The following is a 13,032-nucleotide window of genomic DNA, read 5'->3' as shown; positions in this document are numbered from 1 at the left end:
CCCCTAAGCTGAACTGTAACCACAGCTATTAACATTTAAAAGCTAAAGTTAAGAGAGTGTGCAGTTCAGCAAGCAGAGGATAGGATAGCCCTGCTCAGCAGTGAAATGAGGAACAAAAAATTGTAACTAGTTTATCGAGTTTCTTTTGTCAGACCGATTTTTATCTGAGAAAGGAGTTTCAATGACTACATACATAAAGCCAGCAAGGGGTTGTCAATTGCAATCACTCATCTCTTTAAAAATTATTATTGTCAGAGTTAAATTATCTCATCTGTTGTATTTTGACTAAATGGGCCTTAAAAATTATTTTAAGGATTGTGGCAAGAAATGGGAGGAACGCCACTAGGTGGCATTTTTAATCCAGCCTTTACAGCTGTGCCAGTTCAGTCGCTGTCCTAAACGTGAAGCCTCTGTTCTCTCAGTCAGGACAGCTCTAATCCCAGGAGAAGGTAAGTGAATTCTTGCTGGAATAATTACAGTCAACTCCCATTTTTCCTTCAACACAATTGGTTGTTGTTGGATAAGGATAGCTCATGTTTTAGTATCATTCAATCTCAAAATAAATGAAGTGCATTAAATAGGTTTTTATACAATACAATATTTGTGGGTTTTTATTGTCTGATCAGGGTCTCAAGAAACAAAAAAGAATATGCAAGTCTTCCTTTTATATTTTACTTCACCGTGGTAAAAAATTAGATCATGTTCTTCCCTCCAAAAACTGAAAAAAAACCCCCAACCCAAACAATCAAGAACCCCTGTAAGTAAAAACAAATTTATTTCTGAAGGAAGGTACAGTTCAGTTTCTCCCTGGAACTGAACACCTCAGGGTAATGCAGCATTTAAAGCTCTTTGCAATAGCTAAGCTCTTACAAGAACCTCGTAAGCTAAACATTATCCTTCTGTGGTTCATGACTAAACCACCCTCAAAGAAGCTTAAGTACTATGTGCAAGGTCACAGAATGAACACATTCTGGGCATAAATAAACTTTTTTTTAGATTGAGGGGTTGTAGCTGGGGAAAACTGGACAAAGTTTCAATGCACAAGCCCTCTACCTACTGCAAGAGACAGGGAGCAGAAACCTACTCCTATGCTTAAAATGAGAGGGAAACACTGAAAATGCTGATTTTGACCTGCTCTGTGAACACCTGTACTAATATTAATGCAGCAGTACTGGGATAGCTTGACTGTGCAACATATGGTAAATAAGATTGTTTATATTTTAATCAGGAAAGTATTTTAAATTTGCCCCTAATAATTTTTTTTTTTTGGCTATCAAAATGTAAGGTTTTTCGAAAGACTTTTTACATTTTAGAATGCATCTCAATGTAAATTTTAACAGGGACATAAGGTTCATGATAATAATTTAACTCTGGGCAAGAAGTCATTCCAGGTATACAGTAGATCAGAACTTAAGTGAAAGGATTAAGCTGAAACAGAAACTGTTAATCCCAAAAGATGGTAAGAACTGTGATATAGACCAAAAAGAGGTGTCAGAAATCATTTCTAGAGTTTAAAAACATGCCCACAAACTTGTGAGGGATAACTCTTATCTGTACTTAGATCATTCCACTATAGCTTAGTCAAGGTTTTAGAGCACTGAAGGTAAAAAAATCAAAGCATTCCTCAGTCCAAAAGAGATGCATCAGTTGAAAACATCAAACATCATTTCTGTTAATGTGCTGTAAGTAGGGAGAGGTGGGTCTTCTTAAAATAAAAGCTGAAGATATGCACATATGATTTTAAAGTCTCATTTATTTCATTTGTTAAAGAACTTAAGATACATTAAATAGAGTTTCTGCAATACCAGTTTGCATTACTAGCAAAGTTACATTCATAATAGCTAAAACCATTGCATTTTGTAAGAATTTTCCATTGCCTTTAGCATCTGCTGGATAAAAATCTCACATCTAAAACAATGCTGAATTAGCCCTCACAACAGCCTGTGAGGTAGAGGTCAGTGTTACCCTCTTTTTACATAAGAGGAAGCTGAGAAACAAAGTTTTAGATCAGTGTACCAGAAAAACCATGGAGATTTGAGGAGCAGAATTCTAGTCTTTCATTCCTTGTACTGTGCTCCACATCTCATGTCTTCCTTCCTTGGGGAAAGGGGAGCAGCCCACAGCAGCTGCTGTTCTCCCTTCTCCCCACTTTCCTTGTAAATCTTTGATTTCTCCATCTCAGCTGATAAAAAGTGATCAACATCAGCGATTTCTGCCTGAACTACACGGACAGAACAGACCATGGGAAGCCCGGAACTAAAGTAACTGGGAATTGACTGTGGGTAATCACAGAGAACATCACAGTATCGAGTACCAGAGTTGGAATTTTGTCACTGATCTGCAGAACCAACACATGGCTTTTCTAAAGCAACTTTTGCAGAGGTAAAAGGACTCAGGAGCACTGAAGCCTCTGGTGCACAGGGAGCACCCCCTGCCAGCCAGGCAGGGTCTGTGCAGCAATGCACACTCAGGGCAGACAGGATCTACCCACATTAAGTCCCAAAGGAAATGAAATACCTGCTTTCTGAAGGAAGTCGTATTGCAGAGCATAGCATTGAACTGAGGTAGAATCTGAGCAACTGAGGACCACAAAACACACCTGGATCACTACAGAGGAACTCTTCAACCAAACTGACCCTTACCAGGGCACTGTGGTCCTGTGTTCTGCATGGGCTGAAAGGATAAATACCTAAATAACACTGTGCGGTAAACTGCTCTGCTTTTCTTCACAGCATTACATTGTTGTTTTCATTATAAGATAGCATCTTAGAACAGTAGATTTAAAATATATATTTAATTTTCATACCAAGGCCTACTTGAGGCAAGTAAAGAACTTCTTCTAGTGCTACTCATACACTCTGTGTCATCAGGCAGCAAGACTACACTGAAAGCAATCTTTAAATCAGAGCTCAGCAAATGCTAACAACAGATCAGTAAGGAAAATTTAAGTCAAATTTGTCCAAAATTCTTGATTATTGTTTCCTCATGTATTAAATGAGACAATTAGAAGTTGTGGCTATCAGCACTAGTAGATCGCTACGTAATTTCCCATTTTCTATCAAGATGGATTTTAATTTCATTTTAATTTTATAGAGTTTTAGGTCTTGGATAACAACCTAGTACACTCAGCTATCACTTATATTAGGTAGTGCTGGTTAAAAAGATCTCATTTCTCCAAAGAATGAGCACTTCAAATAAAATACAAAGCCAGAAGACTGTTCCTCTCCGAGCAGAGGGTTCATGGAAATGCCTGTCTTGTGTGTTCCATGAGTGGTCTGAAGACCAGAGTTTCTGTTTATAGTATCTCACACGTGGAAGCTCTTGGATATCTCAGGACCATTATCAGTTTTTTTCAGGCCTTGAAGGAAGCTCGAACAATTCTCCCCTTCAGAGGCTGAGGGGGGCGAAAATTATTGGCCATTTGGATCCTCTGGTCTTCCTCACCAGTGAAGAGCAGCATGCGGAATTTCTCCAGCTGGAAATTCAGGGGAAACAATTCACTGCTTAAGAGGGCAATCAACAGTAATGTTTTTAAAAAATGACTAAAAGGAAGTATTCAGTATATTTTAATCAGTTAATGAAACAGGTTCCCAGAGAGTATTAACAGAAAGTAACAGAAGCCCTGAGGATTGAACAAGCTGAATATTCACAGACTTTTAATTTAGCCTCATTTCAAATCAAAACAGTCTCTGCCTGCTTACCCAGCATTGAATCCTACAAGAACTGAGAGAGTATCAGAAGTTTACCTGTTTCACAGAGATTCTGATGGGTTCTTTCAGCACTATCCATGTCACACTCTCATTAAGGGGTGGGGTTGTCAAAGAACCAAGGTATGTCCAATAATCTAGACTCAAGGGCAGGAGACATTTAGGGTTGAAGCCTCTAAACTGAGCTTTTGTTCCCTGAGAAAACAAAATGGACTTGAAATTTATCCTTTTACTTTTAAGTGCAGGTTAAATAACTTTTTTGAAAGAGAAGAAAATGTTAAAGTAACATTAAAAATAGGGGAAAGGAGAAGTCTGTAAAGGTTTGACTGCCTTATAACAGCTGTTAGCCAAAAGTAGATGGCAAGTGTGATGCCAAATGCTGCCTTACCAGACTTTGAGGTCTTGCACAATTGTCTTTACCAAAATTCATCTCTTGTCACAATAGGCCCAAAAATAATGCAGGAGGTGTGTTCTGTATATAGTGTTCAGTGTGAGCTACAGATAATATCATGGCAGAGTTCCTTGTCTCATTACTTGCTATTTTCTATTCTTCTCAGCTATTTTAGTAGAAAAATTTAAATCCTATAGTCATTGTCTGCTGTGGTAAATATTGGCTTAAAAAAAAAAAAAAAATCAAACCTTCAAGTCTAAAATTAGAGGAAGGTAGATTGACAGAGGAAGATACATTAACCAGAGGTTGGTAGAAATAGAAGGAGGTGCTGTCTAAAGTAGTGATTGCCTTAGGTACCACAGTCTGGAGCAAAACTCTTCAACCTGTAGGAGTATCCAAAAGGATCTCAGTCACTCAGAAAACACTTCAGGGACAGACTAATTGTGGACCTCAGTGAGATCATCCTTGACAGAGCTCTGCAGCAAAGAAACAGGCAGCTTCTTCCAGCCTAGGCTCAATGGAAAAGGGATTATTTTGCTGAGTCTAAGAGCTGAGCCTCAAGGGCCATGGAGCTGCTGATTTTGGGCTTTTTGCGAAAGGCAGAACCTCTGGATGACCAGTGGGGTCAGCAAAGCCTTGTGAGGCACCTGAAATTAGGAAAATAATATGAACTTTGGAGGGGAAGAAGAAACTACAACTACAGTTATGTTCTAGTTATGGGAGGACCTGTGGGTGGGTGATTTTTCATTTTTGTCTCAAACATGTACATGAGCATGATTTTTAAAGGATATCCCAGAAGAAATTTAAGGAGCTGAGAACTTACTTTAAATTTTACCATGTACAAAGCATCAGTGAGTCTGTTCATACTGGCATGTTCTTTCCCAATCTAAAATAATGGAATAGACAGGTTAAATAAGAAGGATTACAACTATGCTTTAATTAAGTGTTGTTTTCTTACCCAAATCTTAACATTCCTACCAAAGTTTATCAGCAATTTGCAATGCATTAACGCTTCCAGTAAGTCATCTGTTTTCCTTAAGCACTTCTTAAATATGTGGCATGGTCCTCAAACACTTTACAGCATAATGCTTTTCATCATGTAAACATGCTATTTTTGCAATTCTTACCTCCAAGAAAACACCAACTACTGCCAAGCCATCTGGAGCTGCTGCTGCCTCTCCAAATGTTGCATATTTTCTGGCATTCCAATGAACTAAGTGGAGCTTTAAAGAAAAATAACAAATAGGAATTAAATTAGTGATAGAAGCTGTGACTGTGGTTTCTTGTTGACAGCACTAACAATTGTTCATAACAGAACGGTTTTGTGTCAAAGGCATTGTTGGAAACATGAAGTTCAATCTTTTGGATAGGTCCACGAGTGTGGGCAGGCACTAGGCAAGTTTTCTGTAACAGCCCACACTGGGGTGGCATGGCCAGGCTTTGGGAGTGGGAGGGTACAGGGGTGGCTTCTGTGAGAAACCGCCAGAAGCTTCCCCAGCTCGTGATCACAAGGAAGGGACCAGGCTGGAGCAGCTCCTGAAGGACTGACTGCACCCATGGAAAGGGACCAGGCTGGAGCAGCTCCTGAAGGACTGACTGCACCCATGGAAAGGGACCAGGCTGGAGCAGCTCCTGAAGGACTGACTGCACCCATGGAAAGGGACCAGGCTGGAGCAGCTCCTGAAGGACTGACTGCACCCATGGAAAGGGACCAGGCTGGAGCAGCTCCTGAAGGACTGACTGCACCCCATGGAAAGGGACCAGGCTGGAGCAGCTCATGGAGTTCGCTGTCTCCTGTGGGAAGGACCCCACACTGGAGCATGGGAAGAGTGTGAGGAGCCCTTCCCCTGAGGGGAAGGAGCAGCAGAGACAACCTGGGATGAGCTGAGCACAGCCCCCATTTCCCATCCCCCTGCACCACTCAGGGGAGGAGATGGACAAAGCTGGGAGTAAAGTTACGCCCAGGAAGCAAGGAGGGGTGAGGAGAAGGTGTTTTAAGCTTTAGCTTTTATTTCTCGTTATCCAACTCTGATTTGGTTGTTAACAGAATTTTTTGTTTTGCTGTGTCAGTAACTGGTGAGGGATCTCTCCCTGCCCTTATCCTGACCCATGAGCCTTTCCTTACATTTCCTCTCCCCATCCAGCTGAGGAGGGCAGGGATGGCTGACATGGTGAGCAAGGAATCAGAATCTTAATCCTGCCCCCACTGCAGACAAAGTCATGTGACAACAGCATTTGCATGAAATAATCCCATCTGTGAAAACACATCCTTACCTCACAGGGAAAAGGTTTTCCATCAATGGTATGCTCTGATCCCTGGCTGTGCGTGGTCCCCCAGTGGAAGTGGAACTGCTTTAGCCGGAATGGATTCTGAAAGGGCCCTCCACTGATTGCTGGGCAAAAGAACAAAAAAAAAAAAAAAAAATTAAAAAGAGAAAAAAGCTTAAGCATTCTGGCTTTCTAGCTTCCCGCTAGTAAAACTAACCACTGTTGGCACAATAGTGGAAAAAAGCCAGCAGCCTCTCCCAGCATGAAAAAGATGCATCATCCAGGCATTTAAGAGGGGTGGATTTATTAGTGGAAAGCACCGAAATTCATCTGAAAATGTAAATTAAAACGTTGTGTGACTACCTGTACAGAATTTGTAGCTTTCTTGAAATAGTCTATTTGACACATGAAGATGTGGTAACCACCCTTATGGTTATGCCTTTCCTGTTAAACACAATACATACAAGTGGAACAGATGGAGCAGCCCTGGGAGAAGCACTTGGGGTGCTGTGGGTGAGAGCTGGCCCTGCCCCAGCCCTGAAACCCCCATTGTGGGCAGCAGGGGAGGGGGGATTCTGCCCCTCTGCCCCTCAGCTGAGACCCCACCTGCAGAGCTGCCCCAGCCCTGGGGCCAGCACAGGAAGGACCTGGAGCTGCTGCACAGAGCCCAGAGGAGGCAGCAGCATGAGCAGAGGGATGGAGCAGCTCTGCTGGGAGGAAAGGCTGCCAGAGCTGCCATTGTTCAGCCTGGAAAAGAAAAGGCTCCAAGGAAACCTTATACCCTGAACATCAGGTAGACAATTCAGCTAAGTATTTCCTTCTTACAGTATCTTTACTTCCAGGGGAGGTTATCTATATTCCATTTCCTTTAAATACTTGATCCCATAAAAGGGGAAATAGAATAGCTGGTACTTCACATGACACCAGTCAACCTCAAATCACCTTCTGAAGGCAAGGAAATGCCACAGAGACACTTCATACATCATTTAGAAATAACACCTAAGAACAGGTGAATGTTTAAGATGCCACCTATAGAAGATATTTTATCAGCAGCATCAGTAATCCCTGTAATTTTATATGCCACCAAATCTAAAACATTTTGCCCAACAGACATCAAAACCTGATCAGAGTCTCACATTAAGAAAATTAAAATTACATTTAGTATCTGTAAAGCTTGTATCCTCAGTGCAGTTCATAACACTTTAAATAAAGAGTGAAAGCTGGGGCTTGCACAGTGCCACCACATGTGCATGGTTCCAGCTGGCCTTTATGCAGGAAACTGGCCTTGCCAAAGCAAAGGTTTTTAGTATTATTTAAGGATATAAATACCACCTACTATGTTTTTCTAAACTTACAAAAAGAATGCATCACCTGTCCCAAATATTTTAAGAAATTTAGCTATTATGGATTACTGTCAAAATTCTGTTGTGTCATTTATGCAGAGCTTTGAGTCACTAGATCTAACACAACTAAAACCAGTTTAAACCATGTTTTCCACTCCAAGCAGTCATCTTCCTTGAAAAAGTGTTACTGAAACAAGACTTGTCCTTAGTGTAGAAAGGTCTCATTCCTGACAGGTGCTCTGAGTCTGTATGTCTAAATGCAGAGTAACAGATGTTCTTAAACTTCTAAAGCTGAATAAAGTTCACTGTTACACAGATACAGTTCAGCTGAAAATTGCATTAAAGTTGTTAGCCAGCTAAGATAATACTTCCACAGATATTTTACAAATTCTGTTTATAGGGTGACATTCTGAACAGATCTGTGCAGTAAAAAGTCCTCTCTGCAAATTCAGTTAAGATGCTTGAAAACCTGACCATTCCATTGGGCAGATTCTTAAATTCATTCCAGAAAAAAACTTAAAACAAAATGGCTAGAATTTTAACCTCTAGCCCTCATTTCAAAGGGTCACCAGCACAGACAAGCCACTTCACAGAAAAAGTAACTTGTTTTGAATATCAGGGTATCCTATTTAGCTTGCATCAATGAGCACACCCAAAAGGACGATGAAATCAGCTGATAGGTTTAAAAATTGTTCCAGTTCTTTTTGTTTTGTTTTTTTTAATGCACTCTTTCCAGATGTAAGGGCACAATCTACCATGGAAACAGACCTAACAGAAGAAATAATCAATCACTTAAAAGAATTTACATCCTCTGCCAAGAGCTGAGACAAGAAAAATGTACAACTGCAGACAGTCCAACATCGAAAGTTGGCTGCTACCAACTCAGAACCCAGAATTAGCTGAAGATTTTATAATTCCTGAAGAAACCAAACTTCTACAAGTCAGGGAGGAAAGAAAATGCAAGGCAACAGTGACCAGTCCAGGTACAGCTTGGTGCAGTGAGTATGATTATGATGACTGTTCTGCATGACCCATCTCTTCTAATCCTCTTCCCTTCCCTGTGGATGGGAGCTGGGCACTGAGCCACAGCTGGCACGCGAGTTGGCATCTTTGATTTAGGTGATCACGAACCAGGGCACTGAAGAGCTTACATCCATACTCTGGGTGCTGGATGGGGTCTGGCAGTGCTGGAGAGATGCCCAGCAAACTTCAATTCTCATCTAAAAGAAAAGCACTGCAAACAAACTTCTGATTTTCCTGATGCAAGAGCTTTTCCTAATGAAGAAACACTACATTGATCTGTGATATTGCATTGCTAGAGAGGCTCAAAGTGAAGATAAAAATATAAATGGCTCCAGTCACATGCCTCATTCTAAACTGAAATTATACATCATAGAAGTTACACTGTACAGAATGTACTTAATTTTATCTCCCCCACTACGTCACAAACTGCTGTTCTGAGCTAGCTAGCTGTGTTAGTCTCACCTGTCCTGTCATCAGTGTCTTCAAACTCCACCATAACAGAGTGGCCAGTGTTGGAGATGCTGAGAGAGGTACAGGACTCATAGGAGATGACAAGGGGCTTCAGGTTGGGGTCATAGACTGCTCTTGCAGAGACGATGTCAATGGGGGACTGGCGGTTCCCCTGGGCAATGGGGTAAGCTTTGTGCCACTCGGAAGGTCCTTCAAAAGCAAACAAAGGAAAGCATCATTATTCCCTTCCTACCATACACAAAATGGTCATTATGGGTTTTCATGAGGCTTGAAATAAAGCTTGCTCAGCAAGAGTGACTCGAATGTTTGGAATGTGAGAAATTCATTTATATTCTAGGCTGGTGTGTTTTTATTAGCACAAAGCAGGTTGCAACAAGATGGGGATTCAAAAACCTTGTACAAACACACTGAGGAGATCATGGCACATCAACAGACTGCTGTACCCCCAGTTACTTGTGCCACTCTGTCTCTGCAGAGGCTGCAGTCACCTTGCTAAGGTGTTCCAAGGTGGGTACAGGTGTAAACACTTGCGTGCACAAACACACTCCTCCAAGGAAACAGCATTTAATTCTCCCTGGGAAAGACAGTGTAAAAGCTCCAGCAATTCAAATTAGATACAGATGACTCAATCTCTTAGCTACTGACTATGAAGTTATTTTTAAAATCATTTTATGACTGCAGTAAATCTTTGAGACAGCTCCATTCTTCACTCGTGCCCGTTATGGTATCTCTCTAACCTGAGTGAAGGGTACAGGATGATAATTAACACTTTGGGACTTCCTGACCTCAATAGAGCAGGGAGAAAGACCAATTTAATAGCACAAATCTGCTGCCAGACCTGGAACATTCTTAAGCCATTTGAGATAACAAAAGCTTATGCATATCAAAGAATTCCTTTTTCTTATGGCTCATTTTCTATGGTAGTGAAAGCAGCAATTAAATTCCTCTGCTGCTTCTGTTCATAAAGTGTAACAGTAACAATTGTACTTCAGGATTCTCAAGAAGCACATTTTTAATTGTAGCATTCTCACATACTTTTACAAGAGGAAGCTTTTTTAAAATCAATCATAGGTATTTAGCCTCCATGAGTTTACATAACAAAACAGTGATCTATTACACTCTTACTTGGCTTTGACATTTTTTGCAAAGCTAAGCTTATAAAATAATATCTTTTCTCAGCTTGCCTGCAAAGCAGATTTAGGAATTAAGTGCTGTTACGCAAGCTAAGGCCACATCATTTGGCTCTCACAAGCTTCATAAGAGTATACATTGCTTTATTACTACTACCTACAAGCACAAACACATGACATTACCTACTAGCACTAACCAGCCTCACCTGGTATTCAGATTGGCTTTTAGACTCACAGAAACTAAAGTAATTACTGTTAAGAAAGAGACTGGCCCCTGAAGGTTATGCAAAAGACTCTTGTTGGACACTCAGCAGCTAAAATAATTGCTGTAAAGAGACAGACTCCTGGAAGTTATGCAATTGTCTTATTGGCCAGCATCAGCCACTCATCCATCCTCTCTGTAAAGGATACAGGCACTATAAACCACTACTGTGGCAATCTCTGAGGAGCTCCACATCCCCCCTCACGCTGTGACACACATCCTTGGAGGTGGGAAGCAAAGGAGGAGGACTAAATTAAAAACTGTCAAATCAGAAAGCATAAGTTGTTCTGTAAGAGATCTGATACTGATCTGTACAATTTATCGATGTACCAGACATACATAACATATAGCTTATTTTATTCACTTTTATGAAAGCCTAAATATCACATTTCAGCAGCCACACAGAATCAGGAGATCTATTACTGCTCTACTAAATCTTCTTTGCTTAACAGAATTGCTTTTGGAGAGAGACACAGGTAATCTTTTTTATAACAGCATTTTGGAAAGGGACCCATCTATAATATCTGCAGTCTGAAAAAAAACCCAAGCCACTCAAACTGCTTCCCTCAGCTTAGGAATGTTGATTGCAACACTGAAAGGCAGCAGATGTAAACTTGTGCATCTTTTGGTGCCACTTTCTGGGTGCTATTGATTATCAATAAAGTAATTAATTACCTGCTGTATATACTTGATTCTTGCAGACATCAAAATGCAGGCAGCTCTGCAGGGCTCAGGCAACAGCTCTAGAAAGAAAACGAGTGGGGGAAGACAGAGAGATGCAGCACGGAAATGCCATAACCTACCGTCAGCCTGCCCATATCCCCAACTGTGGTGGCCAGTCATTTTGGGAGCTGCCCCTGCTTGGCTCCAGCTCCCTGAGCAGGGCACTGCTGCCTACCTGCCTTTATACCGGCTCCCCGTGGGATAGGGTCAGCCCCTTAAAGATACAGAGCAGCCAAAGCAATTCCTGCAGGACAGGGAAAGCGCCCGTGTTCTCCTGCTCCAGCCTTGCTGCTGCTGCTGCTCCTGCTCCCCCTATTTGCTAAGGCAGCACAGGTGAAGGAAAATGTAAAACTCAGATAACTGAAGTCTCAGAACTTAGAGAGAAAGCCAAACTGTGGATCACATTTAGGAAAAAATATCAGTGTTTTCCCATTCTCTGCCCCAAGGAAGCAAAAGCCATAAGGTGCTCTGAGCGTCAGGACAGTCGTGCAGGTGGGACCTGCCCTTCTCACATCTGTGTTCTGCATGGAGAAACATCACTGCCTCTGCTGAATTCCTCCTTCCAGCTGCAAAAAAGGAATGATGTTTTTACCAGATCTGTGATTAATCACAGTCGGCGCTTAGATGAGATGGAGAACATCCTCATCTCGGGAAAAATTACTTGTGCTGCTTTTAAACAAGGTACAAAATCACACAAATTAGCAATGAATTGGCAATCTGATTTTAATTTTGCAACTTTAAAGAAACTTTTTAAACAGACAAAATTAAAAGTGTGGTTATATTAGGGACAGAACACAGCGGACTCCAGACAAAGGAGTTGATCTGTGAAGCCCCAGTTATCTGGAATGATCCAGTAGTTGCCTGCTCCCTGCTAAAGCCATGGAGAGGCTACAATGAGACACCCAATCTGCAGCTGTAAAATGTCTTAAAACATCTCTGGGGCAAGGAAAATGGCTCCTTCATTGTAATTTTGTTAGATCTGAGGAAATGCTCTCTCTCAAGGCTACATTTTACAAACACATTGATTTTCACAACGACAACAGCACACAAAAATAGGGATTCTTCTATTATGCAATCAAGAATATGGAAGGAAAAAATCAATAAGAGCATTTTATGCAACTTTTATGTTGTGGTCCTGCCTTGCAAGTATTAATTTCCTTTTTCAGGAGGTTTCCATGAGAGTCAGCTATAAAACCTTTGAGAGTTGCTGATGCCAGCTAAATCACTCACAGAGGGCTGTAAACTCCTTCAAAGGTCTCCACAGGAGAGTTCTACAATGACTTACTCAGGTGAGCTCCTCAATTTATTCCTGTTAAGCTGCTGTGACCCGCTCAGGTCCCTGACACGTGCCTGGCACAGACACTGGGTACGGCTGTGTCCCACCAGTCTGGGCACACAGGCCCTCATGAGGACCCAACACTGGAACTAGGACCTTAAAATACTCACTCAGATGCAGAGTCAGGAAAGCTGTTCTAGGGAAAAGTATAAAAAATGCCAACGCAGCAGTGAAAAGAAATGGAAGAGGGATTTTGTGTGTTAAAAGAGCAGACCATAAACTGAGGAAAGGCACATGCAAGGCAGAAAATGCTGAGCAACTGTTTTCAAGACTGTTTTCAATTGTTTTCAAGCCAACACTGGGCTCAGGTGAGCCCACAGGGCACAGTGGCACTGCAGTGCCCAACCTGCACTTGACACCATTGACCCCTTCAGCTGT

The 13,032-nt window shown here is 41.5% G+C and overlaps 1 protein-coding gene across 1 annotated transcript; it reads right to left on the bottom strand.

The window, feature by feature from the left end:
* Positions 1–1,733: 1,733 nt before the first annotated feature.
* On the bottom strand, positions 1,734–11,477 carry CA7 (carbonic anhydrase 7). Its single transcript, XM_032122098.1, has 7 exons — positions 11,399–11,477; positions 9,195–9,392; positions 6,373–6,491; positions 5,226–5,321; positions 4,922–4,984; positions 3,747–3,902; positions 1,734–3,475 (listed from the first exon to the last, which is right to left on the bottom strand). The coding sequence occupies exons 1-7, from the start codon at positions 11,436–11,438 to the stop codon at positions 3,353–3,355; spliced, it is 795 nt and encodes a 264-aa protein (XP_031977989.1). The 5' UTR covers positions 11,439–11,477; the 3' UTR covers positions 1,734–3,352.
* Between the last annotated feature and the right edge of the window lie 1,555 nt (positions 11,478–13,032).

The sequence above is a fragment of the Corvus moneduloides genome, chromosome 12 (genome assembly GCF_009650955.1).
Source record: "Corvus moneduloides isolate bCorMon1 chromosome 12, bCorMon1.pri, whole genome shotgun sequence".
Classification (NCBI taxonomy): Eukaryota; Metazoa; Chordata; class Aves; order Passeriformes; family Corvidae; genus Corvus; species Corvus moneduloides.
The sequence above is the reverse complement of the archived record's forward strand: the minus strand, read 5'-3'. Positions and strand labels throughout refer to the sequence as shown.